The sequence below is a fragment of the Falco biarmicus genome, chromosome 2 (assembly GCF_023638135.1).
Source record: "Falco biarmicus isolate bFalBia1 chromosome 2, bFalBia1.pri, whole genome shotgun sequence".
Classification (NCBI taxonomy): domain Eukaryota; kingdom Metazoa; phylum Chordata; class Aves; order Falconiformes; family Falconidae; genus Falco; species Falco biarmicus.
In genome coordinates, this window is record NC_079289.1 from 67,005,515 (window position 1) to 67,031,111 (window position 25,597).

At 43.0% G+C, this 25,597-nt stretch overlaps 1 protein-coding gene across 1 annotated transcript in view; it reads left to right on the top strand.

Moving 5' to 3' along the window:
* The window catches only part of ST6GAL2 (ST6 beta-galactoside alpha-2,6-sialyltransferase 2), a 53,884-nt gene that overhangs the window by 3,621 nt on the left and 24,666 nt on the right, over positions 1-25,597 (top strand). The window contains exon 2 of the mRNA XM_056329519.1: positions 22,019-23,021. Coding sequence (XP_056185494.1) covers positions 22,076-23,021 — 946 coding nt within the window. The 5' untranslated portion in view covers positions 22,019-22,075. The remainder of the gene's footprint in view (positions 1-22,018; positions 23,022-25,597) is intronic.

A 25,597-nucleotide genomic window follows, 5' to 3' on the forward strand; every position in this document is an offset into this window, starting at 1 on the left:
TTTGTATTTTAGATCCAGTCTTTTCTATGGCGCAACCACAGAAAACTGATTTTCTTGATCAGTAACACTTCTGAGGAGAGCTGTTTTGTAAAGAAATTGAGATTATTTTTATCCAGGCTGAAGATTTTACATAGACTAGAAACAGTGCTTCAGGAGTTGGCCTTGAGGGCAAAGTATGCCAAAATCATTATATTTGTTGTATGCGTTTTTCAGAGATCATCTCTTTCTAGAAGGATAAATGCTTGAAGGGTTCAATGTCGGGGAGCAACTGTTGCCAGTGTTCTTGATGAGGGTCCTTGACCTTGGGAACTGGCTCCTGACAGATGCTTTGACAGAGCCTGTTGCTCTGCAGGCCCTCAGAGCCCTCTTCAACATCAGTCCCTTTGGAGAGGCCAGGTCTTCCATGCTGCTGAAGATGGCCAGAGGTTCGGTGGGAGCTGGGGAAGCGGAGCAGAGCTGGGCTCTGGGATGTAGTGACCTGGACTGCTGTTACATTTCATTGGAGATGCAACCATACGGCTGGTTGTGTGTGTTACTGCCTTGTACTTTCTGGAAGGTTGCACTGCAGAAATCTAAATGTAAATGAAAAGTAAATGTTACTCATTGCGTAGCTCTGTGATTGTCATCAGAGTGGGATTCACCGCAGGTTTTGTACAATCCGCTGTTTATTGTGTTAAATTGTATAAATACTATCTGAGATTAAGGCTCTTTGTAGCTAGGGTTCTGAAGCGACTGCGAGTGCTCTCTGGGGACTGAACGCAGAATCACGTGAACCAAAGGGCTGTTACCTGTGGAAAGGAAACTTTCTTCTTCCCTTGTAATACGTGTCAGTCTGGGTGGAAGGTATGTGGCCCACCAGATGCAGAGGACTTAGTGAGATGGGGTGATTTGTGCTGCGGCTTTGTGAATCCATTATGTCATTGATGGAGCTGGAGGTCCAGAGGGTGTAAAATTTGATGAGGGATCTTTATAGGATCCTCAGTTTATAGCAGCTTTCCTACGCTAAGGTCTGTACTTCATTTCGGTAATGGAGTTGGCTTTTGGAAGGACTGCTTTTGGTCTGGTCACTGTCATCTCTGTCCCTCAGCAAAAGCTCTGATCCCTTGTCTATGACATACTGTCTTTTCTGTCCATGATGTTCTGTTTGAGGGATGGGGAGCTAAGTAAATGCCTTCCCTGTGTAAAAACATAGTGATGTGCTCTACAGTCATGGTCCAAAATGCCCTCAATCTTCGCATAACCAGGCAGTGCAGAATTTGACATCCTTTTACGAGGGCGATTCCTAGACAAGAAGCTGCTAGTTCAGAGTGGTATTCCAACGGAGTGCTTTGCAAATCTGAAAAACGTTGTAGGTATTTTATAATTCACTATGCAGAGCAGGAGGTGTTTGGCTTTGGACTGGTAATGGGTTATCGGGCCGTTCACCCTTGTGCTGTGGCCGGGAATGGAGGTCAGTAGCAAATGAAAGCTGCTAGCATCTGATGGCTGTTTAGTCACCTGTGAAATGTGATTTCTAATAGACAGGTTTCCACATCACAGGAGCAGCCACCGCAATTAGATGCGCAGAGCCAGCCCCCTTGTCGAAAGACTCATTAGTGTGGCTAACAAGCACATCATGCCTCATCTTAGCCTCAAACCAATGCTGGCAGTTAAGTGTTTCCAAACACAGCGTAGGGACCGGTGATTGCTAATCGTGCTCTGTCTGCTGGTGGAGAAAGAGTGCATTTTATTGTCAGAGCTGTTGGCCTGGCTCTTCTGGAAAGGCTTAATCTGTAAAAGCAGTAAAAAGTAGAACCTACAGCAGCATCCATGAGGTCCTGGCTCCGTGTGAGTAAGCTGCTTGCAAAACATTCAAAGGCTTCACTGGGTTTAGGATTTCATGCTGTGGAAGCATTATAGAGGGCACCCTGTATCTCCCAGTGAAGCTAATCCTGTCCAGACTTGATCATAGTTACTGACAAATTGGCTGAGAAGTCAATGGTTAATTTTAATGAATGAGGTTTCTTTGATTGCAGGCTTACGCGTGCCAGTTGTAACAGTATGCCTATGATAGAATTAGGAATTCTATTTATATTATTATTTTGTTTATGAATTAGGAACAGTGTCAAATCTGTTGGTGTTTTAAAACATCTATGTTTTGTGGAAGTGCCATTGGGTGACAGGGACCAGAAGTGCTCTTTCTCCCCCAGAATACTCATAGATACCAATGAAAAGTTCAAAGTTGTTGCAAAATTCTTTTCTGGCTGTTAAGCAGTATATAATGTATTGTGTCATACAGTCTGGAAGGCCTCTCATGTCTTCAGTGAACTACAGACCTCATACAGTCCCATAAACTCAGTGACAGGTCTTGTACTGCCTTTAAGTGGGCTTTGGATCTAGACCCCTGTGAGTCCTAGTTTGTATTCCAGCAGCAGGCTCCTTTCAACAGAAGGCAATAAACTTGGGTGGTCGGAAACAAAGTTCCCAGCAAACATACATGAATTGGGTCATATTTTGATGTGTTGAAGAAGCTGGTTTGAAAACAAATCCTGCTTGGGTGAAGTGTATCATGAGGCGTTAGAGAGGAAGCATTGAGAATAAGAGGAGTGCAGGAATTTTTTGAAGAAAGCAGTGTACACTAAGTGATTTATTTTTTTCTGAAGACTGTGGTGCTAGCATAGAAATTGCATTATAGCTGCATAGACAAGAAGCTTTATTTCTTAAGAACACAAATGTGGTTTATAGGAAAATCAAGCAATGACACGTTCGTAGACATTTAACTTGGATGTAGTCTTGCAGATGGATGCAAGGCTGCGATCTAACTACCTTGACTCCACACGCAGACCTTTTATTAACACAGCTGAAGGGCACAGAATATCAAGGGTGGGTTTTATACTGATTAGTTTGCATGACTGTAGCAGTGTGGTGTTGACATTTTCTTTATAATATGCCACCTTTTTTTCAGAAGCTTATCATTCACCCATAAAACACGTGTTCTGATTTAAAGCACAGTTAAAAGGTCTACTTAGCAGAAGGAGAAGTTTTACTACGTATAAAAATGATTGCTTTGACAAAATGGAGAATAACGGGGCATTAACAAAGAGAATTCACTTCTATTTTTCTTTCTTTTTGGGGGGGTTTGTTTTACGTGCATAACTCTCAGTACCCTTAGATTTAAAAGACAGTTAGAAAAAGACATTTAGAAGAATGGAAGCCCCTTAAAAGATTGTTTCTTTCATTATCTTGACAAACCTTGAAAAGTAGTTTCTGTGCCTGCATAGTGATTATGTTTCAGAAACAGTTCTTAGGGGTTTTATTATGTGCTGAAACATATGTTTGTAAAAAAGACTATAACCTGGTGGAAAAAAGTGTCTTACAATAATAAACCTGTCGATGGGCCATATGCTGCCATCAGTGTGTTTGAAAAAAATAAATTCTTCTACAAGTGTTAAGTAAGTTTACAGCCTGAGTGTTAAGTTAGGGTCAGACTGTGACTGGCCCTCTGCGGATTGAGAAAGGGAGGAAAATGCATGCAGATCTTCTTCATGCTCTAAAATTTTATTAGCTCACATGGTGGCCGGCAAGATGCATGGTAACAGCCCTTCCCAAAGGGCAGTGGAGGCAGGAGTTCTGTGGGAGACCGCGAGAAGTCCTCCTTCTGCAGCTTTCTTTGGCACTCCACAAGTTTGTGCCAACCCAGCACGGAGCATGTGTTTTGTAAAACTTGGCAGAGCTTTGCCTGGTGTCTCCTGCAAAGAGCAAACCTCTGAGGTAGATTATATGCCTTTAAAAGGTGATGGAACAGATATATGAAGCCTGAACAAATAAGAGCTCTGATAAATAAGCAATGGGATAAGAAATGTTGAAAAAACATCAGTTCTTACTTTCTACTAGGCAGATAATTTATATTTTATGTATTTTTGTGTGTGTTCATATCACCATTTTTGCTTTTGAAATGTAGGTGACGTGGTCATTGCAAAGTCTTGTATCTGAAGAGCAAAAGTAAGATGCAGTAGGTCAAAGGATGTGTCATTCTTAAAAGGCACTTCTGTGTGGGATCAATGTTTGGTAAATGTAGGCACTTTCAAGCCTATTCTACTTTGGATGCACTCGCATAGCTCCTCTGAATGGGAGTCATGCATGTGTGCATCTCAAAAAGAATAGGTCTCTGTAACTGAGGCAGTTTCTGTGTAGAAACATACTTCACCGGCAAGTGTTTTTAATGTCCTAATGTTTTCCACCACTGATCAGCTGTGCACTGCTTGTTTTCCTTACAGCTCAGCAGGTGATGGTCATTGTCAAAGGAAATATCAAAGATTAAGGAGAATTGTTTAAAGCAGTTGACCATGCTGAAGGCTGTCAAGAGATACATGATGTTGCCATAGTATTCATTATCAAAATCAAGATTGTGAACGCAGCACTTCCCACCAGGAGTGAATTTGTTACCCACAGTCTTTCCAGGGTTCACGAAAGCTTTTAGTTTGCATAGGGGAAAATTGCTTCTTGAGGGCTAAGATCTTCCCCCTGGGTTTTCCTGCCCAGAAGTCTGATGTGGTGTGTTGTGTCTATGTGTATAACGCTCCCAGTTTAGAAGAGGGCCTTAGAGACCAAGGGAGTGGAGCAGGGAGAGGGAATAAGATGCAGTAGAGGCACGCAGACCCCATCACCGTGGAAATGAAAAATATATTGGATCAGTATTCTGTGGAGGAGAGGGTACTTGGGAATTATGTGGACATTCCCTGGGAAAATTTTTGGGCACATCAGAGAGTAAGGCTAATCATGGATTGAAGGAGCAGTGAAAGGATGACAGTAAGTCTGGGAAGAAACCATCTGTGCCTGGTGTGTGCTTACCTTTCCAAGAGAGGCACTTTGGTACTGGCAAGGCTTGGAAGCATCCTGGGACCATTTCTATTCAACATGACAAAATGTCGGTCCATAAAGGATGTGAAGTCCAGCCAAGTTCTTACACCCAGTTGGACCTGAGGGAAGGGCCCTGGGCTGTGGTGCTGCCGCCTGAGCACAGCTGATGAGGTGACTGAGGAGCCTGCAGTGGGCCAGGCTGGCTTGCCCATGCTATATACAAGCCAACATGTGGTGTTAACAACTGCAGCACTCAGAATTTGCACAAACCCACATTTAGTAATAAAATAGCCTGCAACTAGTCAAAGGCACCAGTAGTTGCCAAGCAAATTTAGAATGTCTAAGCCAACCATTTTTAAGTTATGATGAGCCAAAAAAAATTAGGAAGCAGTCCAAGAAATGGAGAACACCTCACTTTTTCTGGAACTCTCATATCTCCAAGATGCCTTGGCTGATTTACCTCAAAGTTTCCAGAGAAGCTTTCCTTGGCACAAGACCATGACTGTGAAATTTCATGTGACTGGGTTTTACTTTGTTGAAGTTATGAAGGTTAAAACCAGAGTTTGTTATAGAAAGCAAATCTCTCCATTAGAAACATTTCTGCATAGTTGATATCCATTCCGTTGTAATTGTTTACTGCAATTTATTGTTCAGGCTGATTGTATTTTGGCTATTTATTTTATTTGTTTTTCTAAAAGCATAAATTCAGAGCAGATAGCATGAAGCCAAATTGTGCATGTCTATGTAAGGGTACGTGTGGTAAAGCAGAAGCGTTAGCCCTGTATCCACTGGAGAAGGAGTTGTAGCTGGAGTCCTACTCCCACCTGGCTATCACTGGAGAGCTTTTTTGGAGTGTCTGGTTTGAGCTCTCACTGTTTAATACAGCCTTTCCCTCACTGCTTGGTAGGAGGGAGTGTCTCTGGTGGCCTAGTCATAATCTCACCTCCAGACTAAAAAAGGTTTCTCTTTGATAGCCATCTTGTCATTCAGGGTTTCCCTGGTGGCGGCTCCTGCTGTGGAAAGCCATGAAGGGGGCAGTAGCCTAAGACTGGGATCCGTGTTCTTCGTGTGTGCTCTTAAGCTGCTCTTTGTTGTGTCTGAACATCTGTAGCCTGAAAGGTCTAGTTGCCAAAATTGCAAAATTTCAGATAGGCATTAGAAAATACAGAGGAAATGCTTGTGGACCTGGAAATGCATTTTCTTTTTCAAGTTAGGGACACCTTAGCTGCGACTCAATTCTTTATAGGAGTGAGATGTGGTTATGTACCAGCCCTTTCCTCTGCTCCGAGTGCTGTTTTCTGAATGGTGTGAAGACAAAGCATGCGATTGCAGCTACTTGCAATTGTTAGATGGAACCAAATGAGCAAAGGCTTGTAAATACACTACTTTAAAGGCACTGAATTAGTTTGACTGGATCACTATAGACAGAACAAGCAGGGCTGGACAGATGTCAAGCTGGAATGAGCCCTCACCCCGATGCAGGGGCTGTGAGTGTTTGAAGGCGATGCTCGACTGTATTTTTCTCTCCAGGACTCCAGTTCCAAAGTGCCAGGAGACGGCAGAAGTCAGAAGGTGCTGCTCCTGGAAGAGGCAAGGTGCTGTTGTTCACTGTTTGGTAGGACTCTTTCAAGCGGGATCACCCGGCACCTGCTGAGCTCTGCAGTTCCTGAGGCCAGGAGGTGCTCCATGTCTGTGCAGGGTGCACTCATTATCCTGTTTGCCATCTGTACCAGTACTGGCTAGCATCTGTAGCAGAGGGGCATTGCTGCTTCTTGCCTAACCCAGCCCACACCAGACCTACAGCTGTCTGTCAAGATACAGTAGATTGTTATGGATTGCTTCCTGAAAAGGGTGTCTGTATAAAATACCTGTCAGAAGATTTTCTGTTTGCTCAGGTGTCTTATTATTAGGAGCACTAAAAAGACCAACAGAGCCAGCTAAAAATCAATCTGCCACATATAGGCAGCCAATGGAAAGAGTGCAGCGTGGGTGTACTGTGATCACAGCTACTTAAAACAGTGATCAGAGATACTGCTACAGTCTGCAGAAGCTGCAAGCAGTAGAGAAACCCCACTGAAAACTCCTGGACCACGGAATTAAAATAATTAAGCCTTGCAGTCACTGGAATATACAGTGCTCTTCTTGCAAGGTTGTCATGAGGTGAGTAAGGGCACAGCTAGAGCACACCGTATATCTGGAACTTTGCTTTTGTCATGTGTGGCACAGAGGCTCGCTATTTTTTTAAAACAATGACTACTTGCTGTTGAAAGTGCCCTGAGGATTCTTCAGTTGTTGATGGCACTAAAACTATAGCTATCAAAGAGGAAATGCAAAGCAAAATATATTGGTATGAATGAGGATGTATCTTTTCATTCCTGAGCTAGCTCAAGCATCACTGCATAGCACTGTAGTGCTCTGCATAGAGACTCCCTGAATGACTTTTTCAGTAAGCAGGGCTCCTGATGGAGGAGGTCACCTCAATTAATTTTTTATCTTCTTGGCATTTCTAGGAATAGTGTGCCTGCACTCTTCAGGCTGCAGAGCCGCAAAGCTTTGAGTTACTACTGGTGCTACTCCATCCTGTGCTTGCAGAAGAAGCTTTCCAAGGAGTCTCATAAACCTATTGCACAAGCTGAGAGAAAGGATAGAAGACTGCATAGCCTGTAATACTGCAATATTACAGTATTGTCTACTGCTGCAATAACCCCTGCTGTGTTTGGAAAGTCTCAGGCATACCAGCACCATGGCTAATCAGTCGAGTAGTCAATAACAGTTCGTAGGTTTGACTGGCTGAGAAATTCAGCATGGCTAAGATAGACATCTGATCCAGTTCAAGAAAGTAAAGGCATCTTTCTACAGTAGTTTGCTTTTTGGTGGTGCCACTTTAAGCCTGTTTCTGAATTTGCTCACATTCTAAAGAATAGTTAAAAAGTATGACGCTTTAAAATAATAATAAAAAAGTAAAATACCTCCCATTCAATTCTTGATATTATTTCCTTATTTACTGACTTTTAACATTTTAAGTAAATGAGGCAGGAACATTAATAGCCAGACAATGATACAGCAGTGCAAAAGCAATACAGCTTTTAGATGGACACTACTGGAGTTTTGTGACTCCGTACTGTATTATAAGTGCTGAATGCACCCAGTAAGTATATGTGATAAATATGTATAAATATATAAGTGATAAATATGTATAAATATGTAAGTCTTCCTTACCTTACCACTGGATTAAAGCCAGCCTCTTTATATGTGATTGTCTTCCACCGCTCTCCCCCCTCCCCCGGTTGTTTGGAATCAGCTATAAAGCAGAAATGTGGTCAGTAATAGCAGAGCAACGAGAATTGCTCATTACCCCACCATCCAAGTTCCTCAGAAAGTAATATTTGATACCACATCAGTTTCACTGTGGTTTTGGGATATAAGCTGAAATTGAATTTTTATTCAGATTTGCTAAACAAAACAGTTATATTCTTGTTCTTTGAAATGCAATACCTCTCTAAGCAAAAGATTCCCCTTATTTTCCATCCATCTGAAGTGAGGCTACAAAAGAAGAAAGTTGCAACTCCCATGTATGAGGAGTACTTGGGAAAATGTCAAGTGATTCGGAAACGGGCATGCTGAGTAGAAGCGTCATCAAGAAAAAGGCAGATTGGATCAAGAGTTGGAGCAGTGGTTCATAGGTCTTGGAGATGGTTCAAAATAGGGATGCTACTCCTCCTGAGGTTTTGGAAATCAAAAGGTGGTTGCAGTGACATGGTGATGCTGGAGGAAGCACACCACTGTCAACTGGCACCATCAGTCGCTGGCTGAAATGCTGGAGAAGTAGTAGCTGTAGAGAGAGTAATGTATTATATTAACAATGTTACATTTTCCAAGAAGACAGTGCTTTTAAAAAGCAAATGTCATGCACTAAAGTCTATTTTTTCCCCGATTCTCTGATGCCCAGGCCAAGTGAAATTGATTTTAAACTAACGACACCAATGTGCCTGTTTCTTACAACAGTCTGCTTGGCAGAAAAGTGATGTATTAGAATTCCCATAAACTTGGATTCTCCACCTCCTGGAAAGGAAACTGTATATGTTACCACTGACGGAAACGTGGGCTCCTCTATAGCATGCCCTTGGGTATGTTTTATTTAAGTGGCTTGAAAATAAGAGATTATTCCTCATGTGCTTGTCCATACTTGGTTTCTTTATGGAGACAGTGACATTTACAGTATCGGCATTCTGGAATACTGCTTTTGCCATAGCTTTTAATGATAATCTCTGTTTACTAAAAAAAACAAAACTGAAGAGACCTTGGCACATAGTGGCATGGAAGGTTTAGCAGACACAAATTGTTACCTGCATGTGGTAATAAAGTTAGAAAACACTTCAAAGAAATCAAGCTTTCCCTTTGCTTGATCTGAGTTATACAAATTCTTTTCCTTTAATTTCTGTTCCCTCATGGTATAAAACTATGTAAGTGTGCTCATTCTTTCATCAAAAATGATTCAGACCTGAGGGACACTTGTAATTTGGAAGTAATTAGTAAATAAGTCAGATAAATAGTATCCATTGAGAATTGTGAAACTACATTGGATAGGATTCTTAAAGAGCTGTATCAAATTTGAACAATTAAAGCTTAAAAAAATTATCAGTAGTTAGTATGATAAGTCCATTTCATCATAAATTAGTTCACTGTTAATAATTTCTGCTGCTTTCGGAGCAATCTGAAGAGATTTAGCAATCTCAAAAAGCAGTTAAAATAGAGGAAAAAGAAAATCTGTGAAAGTATAGAATCTTTAGACTAAAATGTGGTGGTATCAGCTACCTGATTTGCATTGTGAATTCGGGGTGTGCGCTGGCAGTCGGTGCTTCAGTGCAAGTGCAGTCAGTGAGGTTCTGCACCCAGAGCTGGACCTCAGGTCTGTGGGTGCTCCCTTCTCCCCGACTAACTTTGAACAGTATTTCTTTTGGTTCTTCTGGAGCACAGCTTATTGTCTGTCTGTCTGGTGTTTAAGAACAGCTCAGTGGTGCTCATTTTCTTATGCTGAAGTCAAAGAAACCCCAGCTTGTGTGGCTGCTACTGTTCACAGAATTGGGCTCTTTGAAAAGCAGAATGTTAGGTACAAGGTGTGTTTGAGTAAATGTGGCTTGTAAGTAGACCAGTCTACCACTGCTCATAAATTCATCTTAAAATCTTTCTATTCGTCTGCTTAAATGTCACTTCAGGACACTTCATCATAAATGGAGATATCATAAATGAGATGCTACAGGATTCTGCTGTAGCTTTGTGTCAGCACAGGGGTGGGGTTAAGGGAACATGCAGATCTGTGACATTCTTCCCTGGCAATAACCTGATGTCTCTCACCACGCTCCAGGGTCTGTTAGAAGTAATACCAGATTTCATATTTATGGGTTTTATACCATACAATTCACTACAGTTACTGGAAGTACTATGAAATTGTACAGTGCATTAAAATAAAGTACAAGTTACAGTGAATTAAGGAAATACACTATTCCTATGTAGAGTTTCTTCTGCTTTATTAGAGTGGTAAATTTTGTTTAATCAGTTCACCAAAGTGGGTTTGGTGATTGGTAGGTTTGCTACTAGTGGCAAGTTCCTACCAGTGGGTGTGGATTACCAGCACTTTGCTATAGTGCCTCATGTCCAAATACAGATTCACAAGAATTTTACTGTTTTAGCACAGCAGAGCAGGCACAACAGAATCTTCTGAACAGATACTGAAAAATGTAAGAAGTTTGGAGTAGATTGAACACAGCTGAACACCAGAATAAGAGTCTCATCACTGCTCGGCATCACTTATGATTGCTGCCAGTATATCTTTTTGCATTTTTATAGCCATATTTAGCATGAACTTCAATGCATTTTTCTCCAACAGTTAAAAAAACCCCAATCTGATGAAAGTAGGAAAATTTTGCTTTGCTTGCAGTCATCCTGTGTAATATACCCTATACCTACTATAGCAGTTTTAGCTGTTAGTAAAACATCTATACTAACATATGCTGACTAGAAATATAGATGCAAATCAGGAAGTAAAAGCAAGAATCATGAAAATGTTAGAAACGTTAAGCATTAGTTTTTAGATGAGACTAAATGGGTTTTGGTTTGGTTTTTTTCATTTATTTAGTATCTGAACAGGATCGAAGCAGGACTGAACCCCATCAACAGAACAGGTTTGACAGGATTGGGTGTTGCTAAGGAATCAATCTATGTTAAAACAAAGATTTCTTTTTCAGAACAGTCTCTTTTTATCTTGGCAGAGAAAACCTTCTGATTGATTTAAGGCAGTGAATTGGCTTCACTTTATTACTTGCCCTCTGCCTTTAGCACTTAAAAGCTGCCGACATGGACTAGGGCTGTATTATGCTAGGCAAGGGGCAAAACCACATGAAAGTTCATCTCCATCCTTGTGTACTTTTCTCCTGATTCTGCAAATTGTTGGCTTGAGTGTTGCCAGTAGCCTTCCTAAATGGCAGATGGCGTGGTGTTGAGGGAAAACTCATGTTTTCTTGGAGGGCCACGAACCTGAAGACAAGCAAGCACAGTCTCAGAAGAGGCTCCCCAGGAAAGCAAGCACAGGCGGGTATGCTGGGGGAGCATGGGCAGAGCCTTGCCACAGCCAGAAGGGGTCTGCTGCCATGAGTGCAGAGTTGCCAGTATGCAGCAAGGGAGGAGAAGAGAGGGAGAAAGAGAATTTCTGACATGTCTGACGTACTGCTGAGAGGTCAGCTGTGCTCTGTGCCGGGCAAGAGGATGCGCTTCATCTGCAGATGCATCCACATCTTCCAAGCACAGCATTGAAAAAGTAGGCAGGAGGTTTCAATGTCTTGGCTACTTAAAGGCAGTCTTAGAAGGAGGGCTTTTTAATGAAATCGGTGATATTTCAAAGGCCTGCTTGTTGGCTGAAAACCAAAAAAAAAAAAGATGTAGCCAGCATTTGAAATACTAACAAATATTTTATTGATTTGAGAATCCCACTTGCTGAAGAATTGAAGGAAAGGAATATATTACATGTGTACTGATGAGCTTCAGACTTGAAAGTCAGTATTTAAATAGAGACTTTTCTCTAGCCATAAAAGCATGTCAACAACCTCTGCCAAGTATCTTAATAAGAATAGCATTTTCTCTTTCACAGATTCATCTGTAGTAGCCTGTAGATCTCAAAATACAAGGTTTCAGATTCTGTTGTCTCTTATGATGGTGAAAATTAGCATCCAATAGTAATTCCAATGTTGTATCCAGTGGGGATGGGCTCAGAATCTTATCCCGTCATTTCAGCTTTTTTAACAAAAACAACTAATGCAAATAATCTTGCAAACTAGCCAGCTCTATCATGCCTCTCACTTGCCTCAGTTTCTCAGTGTTCTAATGGTATCGGAGCTTCTAGAGACCTTAATTTTTTTCTGCTGCCTTCCACCTTGTAAAGTCATATTTACTTGTAGGGAGTGAATGGGAAGTGCTGGGAAAGAAGACTTCTTGTGCACTGCACATGGTCACTAATGACTGCACAGTGGGGAAATCTATGAAGAATGCAACCAACCACCATGATTAAATTGTCACTATTCCTCATACTGGTTTCATGATGGTAGTTCTTAAGAGATCCTGTTTCTCTGCAAAATTTCCAGACAGGTAGGATTCAAGTTCCAGTGGTTTGTGTCAGGTTACAAACAGCTGTATCCCCCGGAGAAGAGGTTTCTGTTGATCTAGTCATAGTTTAAACTAATATTGCCCTGAGCCATGCATAAAACAGTGCCAGAATGGAGGAGAGAAAGGAAAGGGAAAAAAAAGCCCAAACTTAAATACTAATACCGCTTTGTTTTGCCTCATGAAGCCAAACAAAACATCTCAGCTAATGTAGGTTGGCTTATCATCAGCATAGTCATGTTAAGTATCAAAATATACAAAAAAAGGAGGAAAATTGTTCTAGTCCAGGAAATTTCACTTTTGGATTGTATTTGTAATGTAACAAGGGCTAAACTGACTTCATCCTTCAGTTTGGCAGGCCTTCTTCCAGGGTGAAACTTTTCATTCAAGCTTTTAGCCTAGAGCAAGTAAGCCTATAGAAGGCGTGTTCTTTATATGTATGTATATGAGTATATAGAAATGAGCATTAGCAATGATAATTGTCTAAATGTTCTCTTAGGGTGATGTTGCTAACATAAACAAATAGGAACTGGCAGTGAGATAGAGCTGAGGAATAGGGAACAATTTATTTACCATTTTTCTTTTTTTAGAGTTTTAAAACAAGGGCTTGCTTTTCACAAATGTAAAAAGACAAACTGTAGTCTAATAAAAAGCAAAGCCCAACACAGTACCTATAGGACTTACTTTACCGGAACACACAGTAGAAACATACTCTGTGAATATAAAATTTACTGCTGTGAGATACAGATAATCAGTATATCTCAGAAGCACTGATGCTTTAGAGTGGATAATCAAAATTCTCCAACCCTTTCTGCCTGGAAGAGTTTGTGACTTTGGTCAGTTTTTTTGTGATAGGATTGAAACAGACCTTTTGTAACTGCGCTGTCTGTTGTGTGTGTGTTAGTATAAACGTTTCCTTCTTTCAGGAAGCAATTCAGATTGCCCTTTTTCAGTGCAATTACTGCTGTGTTAAGTTCAAGTAATATAGCATCTAAAAACGTTTATGGAGCAAAGAAAAGGAGCCTTTTATTCTAACCTTGCCAAGAGCAGAAATAAAATGAGCTGTTGTGCTGGAAGTGTAGAACTGCATGAGGATTTGTAACGTCCTATTTCTCGTGGTTTAGTCTTGTGTGCAGCCTGAGATTTGTGTGATTTAATGAGACTGTGATTCGTTTATCCTGTCAAGCTTTAAATAAAAACCCCTCAAAGCACTTCCTTCCTTTTTTGAATTATGTGTTTTTGCAATAACGGTATCAAAAGCTGTCCCTTAAAAAGAGGGAAGAGAATGAAACACAGTTATGTATGTTGGCTGTTTTGGGTTTTTTTTCTTTTTTTCTTATGTTTTATTAGACGCTGAGTAGACTATCCATTTCTCTGTGCCTCTCTGTCTTGTTTTGGGACATTAAGAGATTCCTGCCATCACGTTCAGTTACACATGACATCAGAACATAGGCATGGGCTGCTCCTGAGCTGTGCTTTTGCAGGGGAGAAGGGATTAAAACCTTGTTCTGTGGGCAGGGAAGGATCAGTCCCATAGAAAGCCAGGCTGTGCTGGAGATGGACAGTAACTCCTGCTTGTGTTGTGGGTCCTCAGGCACCAGCCATGCCAGTAGTTTGGAGCATCTCTGCATGGGTGGTGAAGCAACATTCGCAGGGTAGAAGAGGGGAAAAGATGTGCAGCTATTTCGGGTGCTAATCCATTGCAAAGCTCAGTCCAAGGGTGCCCTGGTACATAGGGTGGGAGGGGAGCAAGGGCCATGCTCCTCCACCTGTGAGGAGTGCTGTCAGTGCTCTACGATCCCCTTTCCCATGCACAGGGATGGTGGGAACCATCACGTTGTCCTGGAAAGGGCTTCCCAGAACGAGGGGGGAGGGCACAGCGCAGGTCCGCTGCTCACCCAGACCTCCTGTCTGTTGCAGGAGCATGGGGGTGGCCTCTTTCCCATCTGTTGCTTGGAAGAAATCGGGTAGGATGCTCTGGGCCAGAGCCTGCCCTCAGCAGTAGCAGGGCTCACCCAGTGCTTTTCTGGAGGGAAGGATGTGGTCATTCCAGTGGGAGGGAGTTTTTGCATCCAGTTCTCACCCCCTCAGTGCTGAGGTGTCCCTGCCTCTGGCAAGTGGTGTTTTACTCTTTCACTAGCAGAGCGGGCATAGTTTCTTTTCAGACTCTCTGCTGTTCACCCTTACCTTCCTGCCCCCATGCTGCTCTGCAGCCAGGATTCCTTCCCATCCAGCCCAGTATCCCAGCGCCCCCCAGTCCTTGCTTCTTCCTCCTCCTCACTGACCTCGCCTCAGCAATAAAAGTAAATACATTAATAAGGTGGCTATGTATGAACGGAGGATAGTGGAGGATACACAAGTAAGTGATGGCCATCAATCTGATTGCTGTGTTTCCACACTTTTATCTCCAGCCAGCTTGCCGTTTCAGCGTGCATGTCTCATGTAAATGTGCAGCACTTGGCTTCCCAGGACCCTAATGCTGATCAGGTCCCCTGGGAAAGACTGCAGTTCCTCTACAACCTACAGCTTAGGAGAAAGGTGGTGCAGAAAAAGCATGTGTGTCTCTGTGGCCTGAGCCACAAGGCTTTGCAGCTGGGATGGTGTTTGTACAAAGCTGGATCCCTCCGTGATTATACAGTGGTATACGGAATGTCACTTTGGAAAAGTGACTTGGCTGTCTTTGGATATTTGCAGTGGTTTTATACTAACATAGATAAGAGGTTTGTTTGTTGGTTGTTTTTTTCTGGTGCTTGGATTAAGAGACAGTGCTGTGGCAGCTGAAATATGACCAAAAATTGTCTAGAACAGCCCTCTGATTGTTCTGCAAGGGCAGACAAGATAACCTTAGCTGCATCTCTGCTGTTTGTGAGGACATGCTGGGGACTGTGGTCACAGTGATGGTTTCTGCACCCGTGTGCCATGGTGGAACGAAGCACTGCTGACATTTGCAGCTTGAAGCAGCCTTGAACCTTTGCATCTCGCTGTGAACAGGACCAGGACAAAGCAAACGTATGGCAAGAGCAAATAGCAAAAAAAAGGGGTCAGAAGTAGGTAAGGCTGAATGCAGGTAGTACATGGCTATGTGAGGAGCTCCTTGAGGGGCTCCTTGAGAGGCTGTAGGGGCTGATTTGAGTTACATTGTGAAAATTGCTTATTTTCAGCACAACTATATGATGCTTCTGCCCCTTCTTTGTAGTTTTGATTGGAGAGCCTGGAAGTGATTTACACTGAAGTTGTCCTGAATTTCACATGCAGCGATATGTAGTACATTTCTACAGAATCCCTCAGTTATGATAACAAGACTGTGATGAGCTCATAACCAGTCTGTAAAAGACAAAGAGGTTGCGTTGTATCTGACCTGAAATTTGGGAGGAAATTCTGGCCAGAGTATTGAATCTTAGTGTGTATCAGAGTGAGAGCCGCTGTCATGGCTTGTGAGAAAAGATGCTGCAGGTTGGGTAGATGGAGATTGACCTGAGAGGTGCAGTCAGTCACTGCAAAGCCCCGTTTTCTCTGGCCCTTGATGCTGTGATGAACATTTCCATTGGGAGTGGGAAAATCTGCCTGTGAAGGCTAAGAGCTGGTATGGCTATTTTTACTTCCCTCCTGTCAGCCCACACTCTTATAACCTGTATGTGGTCTCTGGGCTGTGCAGGCAGCACTGTGGGCTGTGGGAAAGTGATAGCTGGCTTCAATGCCAGTCAGCTTGAACTTGATGATGGAGTGTGGAGAGTGGGTATCAGATGCATAGAAGATAGCTTTGACCTCCCACTAAAACCTGGAGATTGATGCATCTAAGCTCCTGTGATCCTACAGAATAATCTAGGACATGTTCCCTGGCAGAAACCCCACTGAGCATTTCTCCAGCTGCTGGGTTGCCAGCTCAAGTGAGTTTTACTGCAAGTCTCACTATATTTGGTAATTTTCTTGCAGTCTGAGCTCCTGGAAATGGGTCATTAGTAAAAATAATTAAAAAAAAAAAAAAAAAGCCACTCCACCCCCACCCTCTTTAACTTGAAATCCTAGGTTTTATCAGAGGACTTGAGAACAGGCACACTGCCTGCATCCCCAAAGCAAACAAGAACCGGAGACTGCTTTCCAAATGCCCTGGCTTGGGATGCTTGGCTCACATTTAATGGGTGATTCAGGTTAGCAATACCATTGTTTGCATACCTCCCAAGGAATTTTCCCTAAGAAGATAACTAAATATAGATTTAAAAGACATTGAGCAATACTGAAAAAATGAAAAAAAAAATAAATCCTGCTTCTGAGTTGTTTGGATGTTTCTTTTTTGTTTCAGAAGACATTCTCTTGTGTTGCTACAGCTAGTACTGAATGTGGCTTGACTCCTCTGAAAATAACATTGAAGGAAGGAGCCAGGTTTATTGGGACTAACAAGTTGTCCAAAAGAGATTCATTAATTAGGAGGCCTAATCACAGCCAATAAGACAAGTGCCCAGGCCATCAACAGACTAATATACGTCTTTTGGCAGTGACCACTCCCCACAGATTTGCCTCTCTGTTGCTGCCTACTGTATGGCTTGCACCACAGAAATGATGTGAATAATGCTAAAACCGATTTGGCACTTCCCACGTGAGAGGATGACACTGTTTCCCCACCCTGGAAATGCAGCCTCCAGCTGTTTTGCCCTATGCCAGAGGTTTCTTAATACCCTGGAATTAGCTGACTAAGAGATGAAGCAAACTAAAGGAGCATTTGCTATCTCTTCAGGCCACCTAAGCTTTCCATCAAATAAACCCTGGTCAGATTCTCAGCCCTTTGGGAAAGGTTGCCCACAGCTAACATTTGCTACCCCACATAACCCTGAGGTGACCTTCTCGCTGTAAAGCTGCAGCCAAGAAAAAACCTGTTTAACATAACAGTGCACATCTTAGAACATCAACTTGAACCATCCTGACCTCTGAGCTGCCGGGGTCTGTACAAATTAATTTAACAATAGACAGTGCTGAAAGGGAGGAATGTTTCAAAGGAATAATAATAACAAAATCTCCCTCATCCATCTCTTCTCATTTAAGAGATAGTCAGGAGGCCTACTTCAGAAAAATTAGAAGTGTTCCTTGTTGCAAAACAATGGGCTGTGTAAGGGGAGGAGGAGCACATTTTTGTGTATTTTTCTTGCATTTTAGCATAGCAAAATGAAATTTCCTATAAATGGGTGCCGCTTTTGGAAAATTTGCCTTTAATTTCCACTGGGGAATTGGCTTTATTTCTTGGGATGCTTCAAAGATACCCTTGGGGTTTACCTTTCTTTTTCATAGCTGCTGCTAGTACTTCTGTTAAGCAAATAAGTAAGTTCCCCTTTTCTGCCCACTTCCCTGGTTTGTACCTTACCTCATGTTTTCCATGGCTTTCATGCAAACAACCAGACTGGATAAGAAAAAAGCCCCTCTCCATATGGCAGTCGGAGCTTAAATCAGTTAATGATTGAAAGAGCCCATCAGAAAGGAGATGTGTAGGAAAATGACATCTTCAGCCTCTGGGTTAAACAGGTTTATTACTTTTGCTGAAGAGGAAGCTGGGCTGCGTTGTCTTGGGTGTTGTCCCCAGGTGCAGACTTACTTCTCGGGTCCTGCTTGGCAGGAGCTTTGACTCCAGTGGTCTCATTCTTTGTACGTGAAGAGGATTATTACAGCAGGGATGGTGAAGGTGGAGGCAACGAGCAATGTGAATGATAATTTTATAATGTGTGTAGAATTTCTTTAACAGCTTGAAAGCTGTATGATCAGCATAGATGAGAGGGGTGGAAGTTTCTTCCTGAAGCATCCAGTGGACTTCAATAATTACACCTATGAAACTGCCTGCTTTTATTTATTTAGTCAGTGTAATTCATTATGATCATCGTTTCTGGTTTCCTACACAGATGTGTTTCTCCTTGCAATTGAGATGCACTGCCAGCAACACAGGGCATGAGCCGGAGCACATCCCCAGGTGGTACAAGGGGCGGGAGATTCTCCAGTGAGCAGCAGAGGGGTCTTCTGCCAATGGGGAGTGGAGAGGATGCAGAGGGGCTGCCCTCTCCTCCTAGACTTCCCCAAAGCTGAGACTGAGGTGTGAGAAGCCGCAGCAGCTGAGGGGGAGAGGACTGGATGTTTAGTGCAGAGGGAGATAAGATAAATTGATATTTTTCTGGACTTACTACAGCTTTCCATGTGCAGCCTTCAAGATTCTGTGAGGTTGTAGGGGTCCTCTTGCAACTAATACAGTAATGACCTTGAATTCGCTTCCAGCTCAGCTGTACTGCTGGAGGACAAGGCTTTTCTTGTGAGCAAAAAACATTAAAGCAGCACAGAGATTTGCCTGCATAACTCCGGTCTTCAAGAGATTTCAGTATCCTTTCTGAGGCCCCACTTTCAACAAGGGATCGTAGATAAGCTTCTGCAGTAGTTAATGTGTAAAGTTTTCAGATTTATTCTCACTAGTGTCTCTCCTTCTACTTGCGGTGTTGACATATACAGTGCTGTATGCTGATTTTTTGTTTTACACATTGCTGCATGAAGAAGGTAATCATGTGCGTGCATGTATGTGCACACCGATAAAAACGAGTGTGCTTTTATGACCTTGTAAGTCTTAGGGGGGGAAAAATCCATTTGCTTTAATTTAAAAATAATATATAATGCAACTCATTCCCTTTTCGGATTGTAACCTGAATATCAAATTTATGGGTCCAGACTAAATCTTCATGCTATGGCAGTCCGCTGCAACAAGCACATGCACCAGAAACTTTCATAGTCTCACAACTGAATTAAGACTAAACCCTTTCTATTTCTTACCAATTTCCAGTTACAAAGATACAACAAAGCTTAGAAAAAATTTAGAAAAATGTGAAATTTTGTAACGGATTGTCTTTAAATTGTGGTTGGACTTGTTAAGTGACTCAGTGGAAAATACTAGTGACCTCTTCCTTTGTAGCTTCAACTTCCTGCAAGCTTGTTAAAAAGATTCTGCAAGATGCTTCCTTTCTGGATCCTGTAAGAAATGTATATTCAGCAGGAGAAACATCTGACTGAGCAAAGACTAACTTACACAGTGGTTTGGAAGCCACGTGTTGAAAAGTGCTGGGGAAACACAGCAGGGAAAATGATAAAAAGGGATGAAAGCAGTTCAGATGGGCAAAGAATGCTGATTTAAAAATGCAAACCATGTGAACACTGATGAGTGGGCAGGTTGCAATAACTTCAGGGCAGATCTAAGTTGCACAACAGTCATATACTGTAAGTTGACTCCCACAGGACATCCCCTGCAGTGATTTAAAATTGCAAGGGGTTGGGGGGGGGGGGGGGCATCGAGGTGCTGCAGAGAGCAATCTTGTAGCAGTGGAGTGCAAGTAGGAAATGGGTCAGTTGGAGTAATAGTTTTTTTCCATGTGGTTTGTGTGAGCCAAGCCAAATGACTGTGGAGTACAGGGTTATCACACTCATGATTTTTTTTTTTTTTTTAGGTGTATTAGCAACTAACGTGTTTGCAATGAAATTTGGTCATCCAAATGTGACATTATGAATCCTCTCTCTGTTTGGACACTGCCTTGAGTCCCAAAGTCAGCTTGCTTTCTTTAATGGTCTATGCTTTGTCTAGATCATTAAAATAGCCTGTGTTTGGAAATGTAATGTTGTGGCCTCACATTCCCAGGAGGTCAGCAGAAATGCTAGCCTGAAGTATCCTTGCTAATACCACCTGCGGTTTGCTCTCTCCTCTGCATTGTGGTAGGAAATCTCCTTGTTTGTGCTGAAACAACTGGATGTGTGACCACACTAAGTGCATAAAGGGGCTGACCCAGTTTAAAAAAACCCAACAAACCAAAACAAAAAACCCTGTAAGATATCTTTCACCACTGTAACCCCTGCTGTATCAAGTTTACTGGTCCAGTTTGTAATATGCCAGCCCCACATGCAGGGTTGTTGGCAGTGGCAGAGGCACAGTGCAGGAATGAGGGACAGGGCAGAGAACTCCTTACTTCGGTGTTATTGCTGATTTCTTTTTGATGTGAAAACACAGCCTTAGTTACAGCTTCAGTCTAAACTTTGCACTCAGCTTTGATGTACTTCAGCAGCTTGCAGAAAGGTAATAGCATATGGTGACTGTGGTTTTGGTCCCTCCTGATGGTCAGGTGTAAGCAGGCAGTGTGTTATCAGATCTGTGTAAGCTGTGTGTACTGTTAGGATGCGATGTGATGAGATGGTGGCTCCTGAGGCATGGGCTGTTAATGAAAGCTAAGCCTGCTCCCACTCCCATTCCCCTTTTCTGATCACAGCTGGCTGGTACAAGTGGCTCTTAAGTCCCACCAGTAAGAGGTCATTGAAATAAATGGGGTTAGAAAGAAAACTCCAGAAGAAGGGGCTTAATTTTAATCCAGATCAGGTAAGTGATCTATCACTAAGTAGTACACTGAGTTGCACTGCAGTGCAGCAACCAAGACTGATGATGACTATAGTGCAGGGAGGCTTATGATGGGGGAGGACCAGACTTTCTTCAGCCAGCTTTGCCATCGATGCCCGTACCACTTGATTAAGCAAGTGAGTTCATGTAATGGCATAGTGTGCATAACGGTCTAGCAAAGTGTTAGTGTATTTTCCTTGGAACACGACCTCCCTCAGTGAGACTTTCTTTCATTTTGGACCATGCATCCCTCCACTGATGCACAAGCTGTCCAAAATCCCCAGGTATTAGTAGAGCACAGATTGCCAAGCCTAGGTCTGACATTCCCTGCCCACCTCCTTTGTGTACATGTCTATGGTTATCCTAAAAGCATATATTTAATTATCTGTGCCATCCATCCCCCTTCTTGGAAAATGCAAACCTCTCACGCCTTGACATGCAGAACACCTTCAAGCCACCTCAGTGTACATGCAGCATCCATAGCAGAGGTACAAAAGTCATTCTTATTTATGTCTGACCCTGGGCAACAAGTGATGTAGCCCACTGACTCTGTGCCCATTCATACCAGCTGAGGAAAAGGTTCCCCTCCGACCCACTGGTGTGATGCTGTCCCCTACTCCCCCATGATGATATCCACAGAGCACCATCCCTTCCGGGCTGTGGATAGAGGGCTGTTCAGCTGAGAGTTTTGTCCTCCCTGCCCAGTCCCTCTGGGGACAGGCTTGCTCACAGTCTCACTGCATAAGGACTTTCAATGGCAAAAGAGAAGACAGCTAATACTGTCCCCACTGTGCGTACAGCCAGACATGTGTTTTGCATTTGCTGTCTTAATGCTATGCTCAGTATAGCAGAAGCAGGCAGGCACATGATCTCCCTGAAGGCAGGATCCAGTGTTACTGTAGAAACTGGCCACCAGCTTCTTTTGTAGCTAGCAGCTGTCATGGTGTGGTTACAGCCAAAGCATGTCACTCCTGCAGTGTCTGCAGGCTCTGGAGTTTGTTTCTGCTTCTGAATCCTCTGTGCTACAGCTTGGAGATTAATTCTGCAGCTTCTATCAAAATGTGTTAAGGTATTTCTGAATTGTATCTAATTTTAGAACCATTCTTGATTAATATTCGATGTTCTTTCCAGGTTTCATTTTCCTTCACCAATACTTCAAGACACAGAAGAGCTGGTAAAGGCATTGCCATGAAACCTAACTTGAAGCAATGGAAACAACTCATGCTGTTTGGGATCTTTGCATGGGGTCTCCTTTTTCTGGTGATATTCATCTATTTTACAGATAGCAACACTGCTGAACCAGTTCCGAGTTCCTTTTCTTACATTGAAACTAAGAGGCTTCTGCCCCTTCAGGGCAAGCAGAGAGTCATCATGGGAGCCATTCATGATCCATCATTCTCTGAAAACATTGATGGGAATGAGGTACTTCTTAATGAAGATCTCTTAGGTACTTTTAAATCGGGGACTGGAAGTATTAAGAAATGGACCGACTTGGAAGATGCCTTTAGAAATGAAGATGAGTTTTTTCCATCCCAGATAGGAAGAAAATCAAAAAGTGCTTTCTACCAAGTGAATGACAATTATTTATTTGCTGCTGGTCAGCCTCGGTCACACAACCACCTTCAAGAGATAGCAAAATTAATCTCAGCTGATGAGGATAATCCAAAAGTAAATATTTTACAGAACAACTGGAGCCATCAGAGAAGAATGAGGAGAAGGAGCACAAAGCGCAGGAGAAGCCAGATGCTTGATGAATCTGATGACTGGGATGGGCTATATTCCACAATGTCAAAATCCTTTCTTTACAAGCTTTGGAAAGGGGATGTCTCTTCCAAGATGCTAAACCCTCGACTGCAGAAAGCAATGAAAGATTATTTGAGCACCAATAAGCATGGGGTGCGGTTCAAGGGGAAACGAAACTCTAAGTTGACAGGAGACCAGCTATTCTGTGAGCTAAAAGAAAGGGTGAATGTGAAAACAATAGATGGCAAGGAGGCTCCCTTCTCCACACTTGGATGGGAAAAGCACGTTCCCCAAATTCCACTGGGCAAATTATATACACATGGCTTTGGGAGCTGTGCCGTAGTTATGTCTGCTGGTGCAATACTGAACTCCTCTCTAGGGGATGAAATAGGTGGGTGAAATGCATCTATTCATGTGCATATGTATGTACATGTGTGTGTGTATGTTTGTCTTTCAAAGGGTTCATTCTTCTCAGGCATAGGTCTGTAAAGTCTGGTTCTTCTCTCTCACCAGCATTATATGAATATGAGCTTGTGGACTTCAGTGAAGCTATTCCCTTTCGTGACAATATAACTGAAAGGAGAATCAGGCCTGAAGTCATAATTTGATTTAAAGGAAACAAGGATGCCAACTTATCATATTACAGTTTGTAGCATAAAGGAAACACTGGTTTCATCAGATCTGCCATATTTGACATTTTGCTGCAGTATGTATTTCTTCAGCAGGTTAAGAGCCATGTTCAGGTTTTATTCTGCAAAGCTGTGTTACACCTGTCTGTGTTTTGTGGTGGCTCCTAGAGAAACTGTTTGTTATATTGCTGTCCCAGAATGAACTTTGTCTCCCTGCCAAGAAGCAGCAGAGCATCCTCTTCACCTCTTGCATGTTTATTGTTCACAGACGTAGAATTCAGACCCTTGAGTAGTTTCATACGCTGATGTCAAGTCCCCTGACCTCTTTTCCAAGAGTGAATTTAAATGATTTCAAGTATCTCTGCCCATTGTTTTTCCATGGCTGCACTGAGTCAGTGAGGTTACAAGTGTCACACAGAATTCCCTACTTCAAGGTGGGATTTTTTTGGTAGCTATTCAGAAAAGGATTGTGGAGCCATAAAACTAATCCAGGTCAGTCTTATTTTCAGTTTTCAAGAACGAGTGCTGCTACTCATGTTAACATCTCAGTAGTTTTTCGTTTTAGTAGTACACGTGCAGTATGCTAAAAGCACTAAAAGAAGGATGAAATGTATGTCTCAGACTTGCTTCTGGAGCAAGAAGAGATATCTCCTTCCGTTCTCTACAAAAACCTTTTGATGTTCACTCATTAATCCTCCTACCTTCCAGGACTTCACATCCCAGTACTTGCTTCATGGCACTGTATCATCTCTTTGACACAGATGGGTTTCCTTTAAATCTCTGGAATGTATTAGAGCTGCTATCATTATCAAACTAATAAGCTTCCAGCAGAGCATGGGTGCCTGGCCAGCCTGCAGCTAAAATCACACCAGGGCAGGCCCCAATTTCACAGGGAGCCTCACCGGTTCAGAAACCTTTGGGGTTAAAAAGCTTAACAGTTCCTTCCTTCTCCAGTGTGTTATCTTGATTGAAACAAAATCTTCTGTCAGTGTTCCCCAGTACACCCGGTTTACACCAGTATGGATTAGTGCTGTACTGGGGAATCCATAGCACATTGTGACATATTTGCATAATTACATGTTACAGCATGTGCCATGGCATATTTGCATATGCGGGTGCAGCCGGGGTGTGGGTGTTGGTGCTTGGCGTGGTACCTGGAGCCTGTGTGCTCCTGTGTATACACAGTTTCTCAGGAGCACTCTGGGCACAGAAAGCTTATGCTGTTCTCTGAGGAAGAGCTTTTGATTTAATTGGGAAATTGTCATCTGATGCTGCCTGAAGGGAAGAGATGGTGTTTAGTAAGGCCTACAAAGAAGTTTCAGGTTTCTTCCTACCTGTTGTACAGGATGGTGCGTGAGGCAGCAGGAGTCACAGGCTGGGCCTGTTTAGCCTGGAGAAGGGAAGACCGAGGGGGGATCTGACCAGTGCGGACAAATACCATAAGGGCGAGTGCCAAGAGGACAGAGCCAGGCTTTTTTCAGTGGTGCCCGGTGACAGGACAAGGGGCAACACAAACTGCAACACAGAAAGTTCCACCTGAACGTGAGGAAGAACTCCTTTACCTTGAGGGTGACGGAGCCCTGGGACAGGCTGCCCAGAGGGGCTGTGCAGTCTCCTTCTCTGGGGACATTCAAAACCCGCCTGGACACGACTCTGTGCAACCTGCTGTGGGTGACCCTGCTGTAGCAGGGGCTTGGACTGGGTGATCTCTGGAGGTGCCTTCCAACCCTGACCTTCCTGCGATTCTGTCACAGAAGGTTTTTTCTAAGTGTTTTCCAGGACACTGACAGGTACTTGTGACTGAGCAGAGAATTTGGCCCACAACTGGGGGCTAGGAGGGGCGCCATCTGGTTGCTTACAGCCATCCCAGCATGGCCTGGTGCAAACGTACGGATCTTAGTGGTCAGTGCGGCTCCTGGGAAGTGCTGATATACTGGAGACGTTGTGCCAGTGTTTCCCCACTTAAAATGGAAAATGGAAGTTCCAGCATCTGTTTGTATTATTATTCTCATGGGGAGGAAGTTACGCTTCCCCTGCAGAGTTCAGACAGTACGTGTTTACAGCTGAGCTCTTGGCTGTGCCTTTCCACTCCTCCCTTCTAGTCCTTGAAAAAGGGAGAAGAGTCTGACCAGGAAAAGAAAGATCAGACTGTACAAAGTGCTCTTTTCCCCTTGTGCATGCACAGCTGTAGAAGAAGACTCTCCTCTCCCCGAGCTGGCACCAGGGCTACCAGCTCTTGGTTGAAAATGCAAGTCAACCTGCCAGTTCGGAGGTAACCACAGGCAGCTGTGGTGTGTCCGCAGAGGCACAGCAAAGTCAGCATCATGAGGCGGTGGGG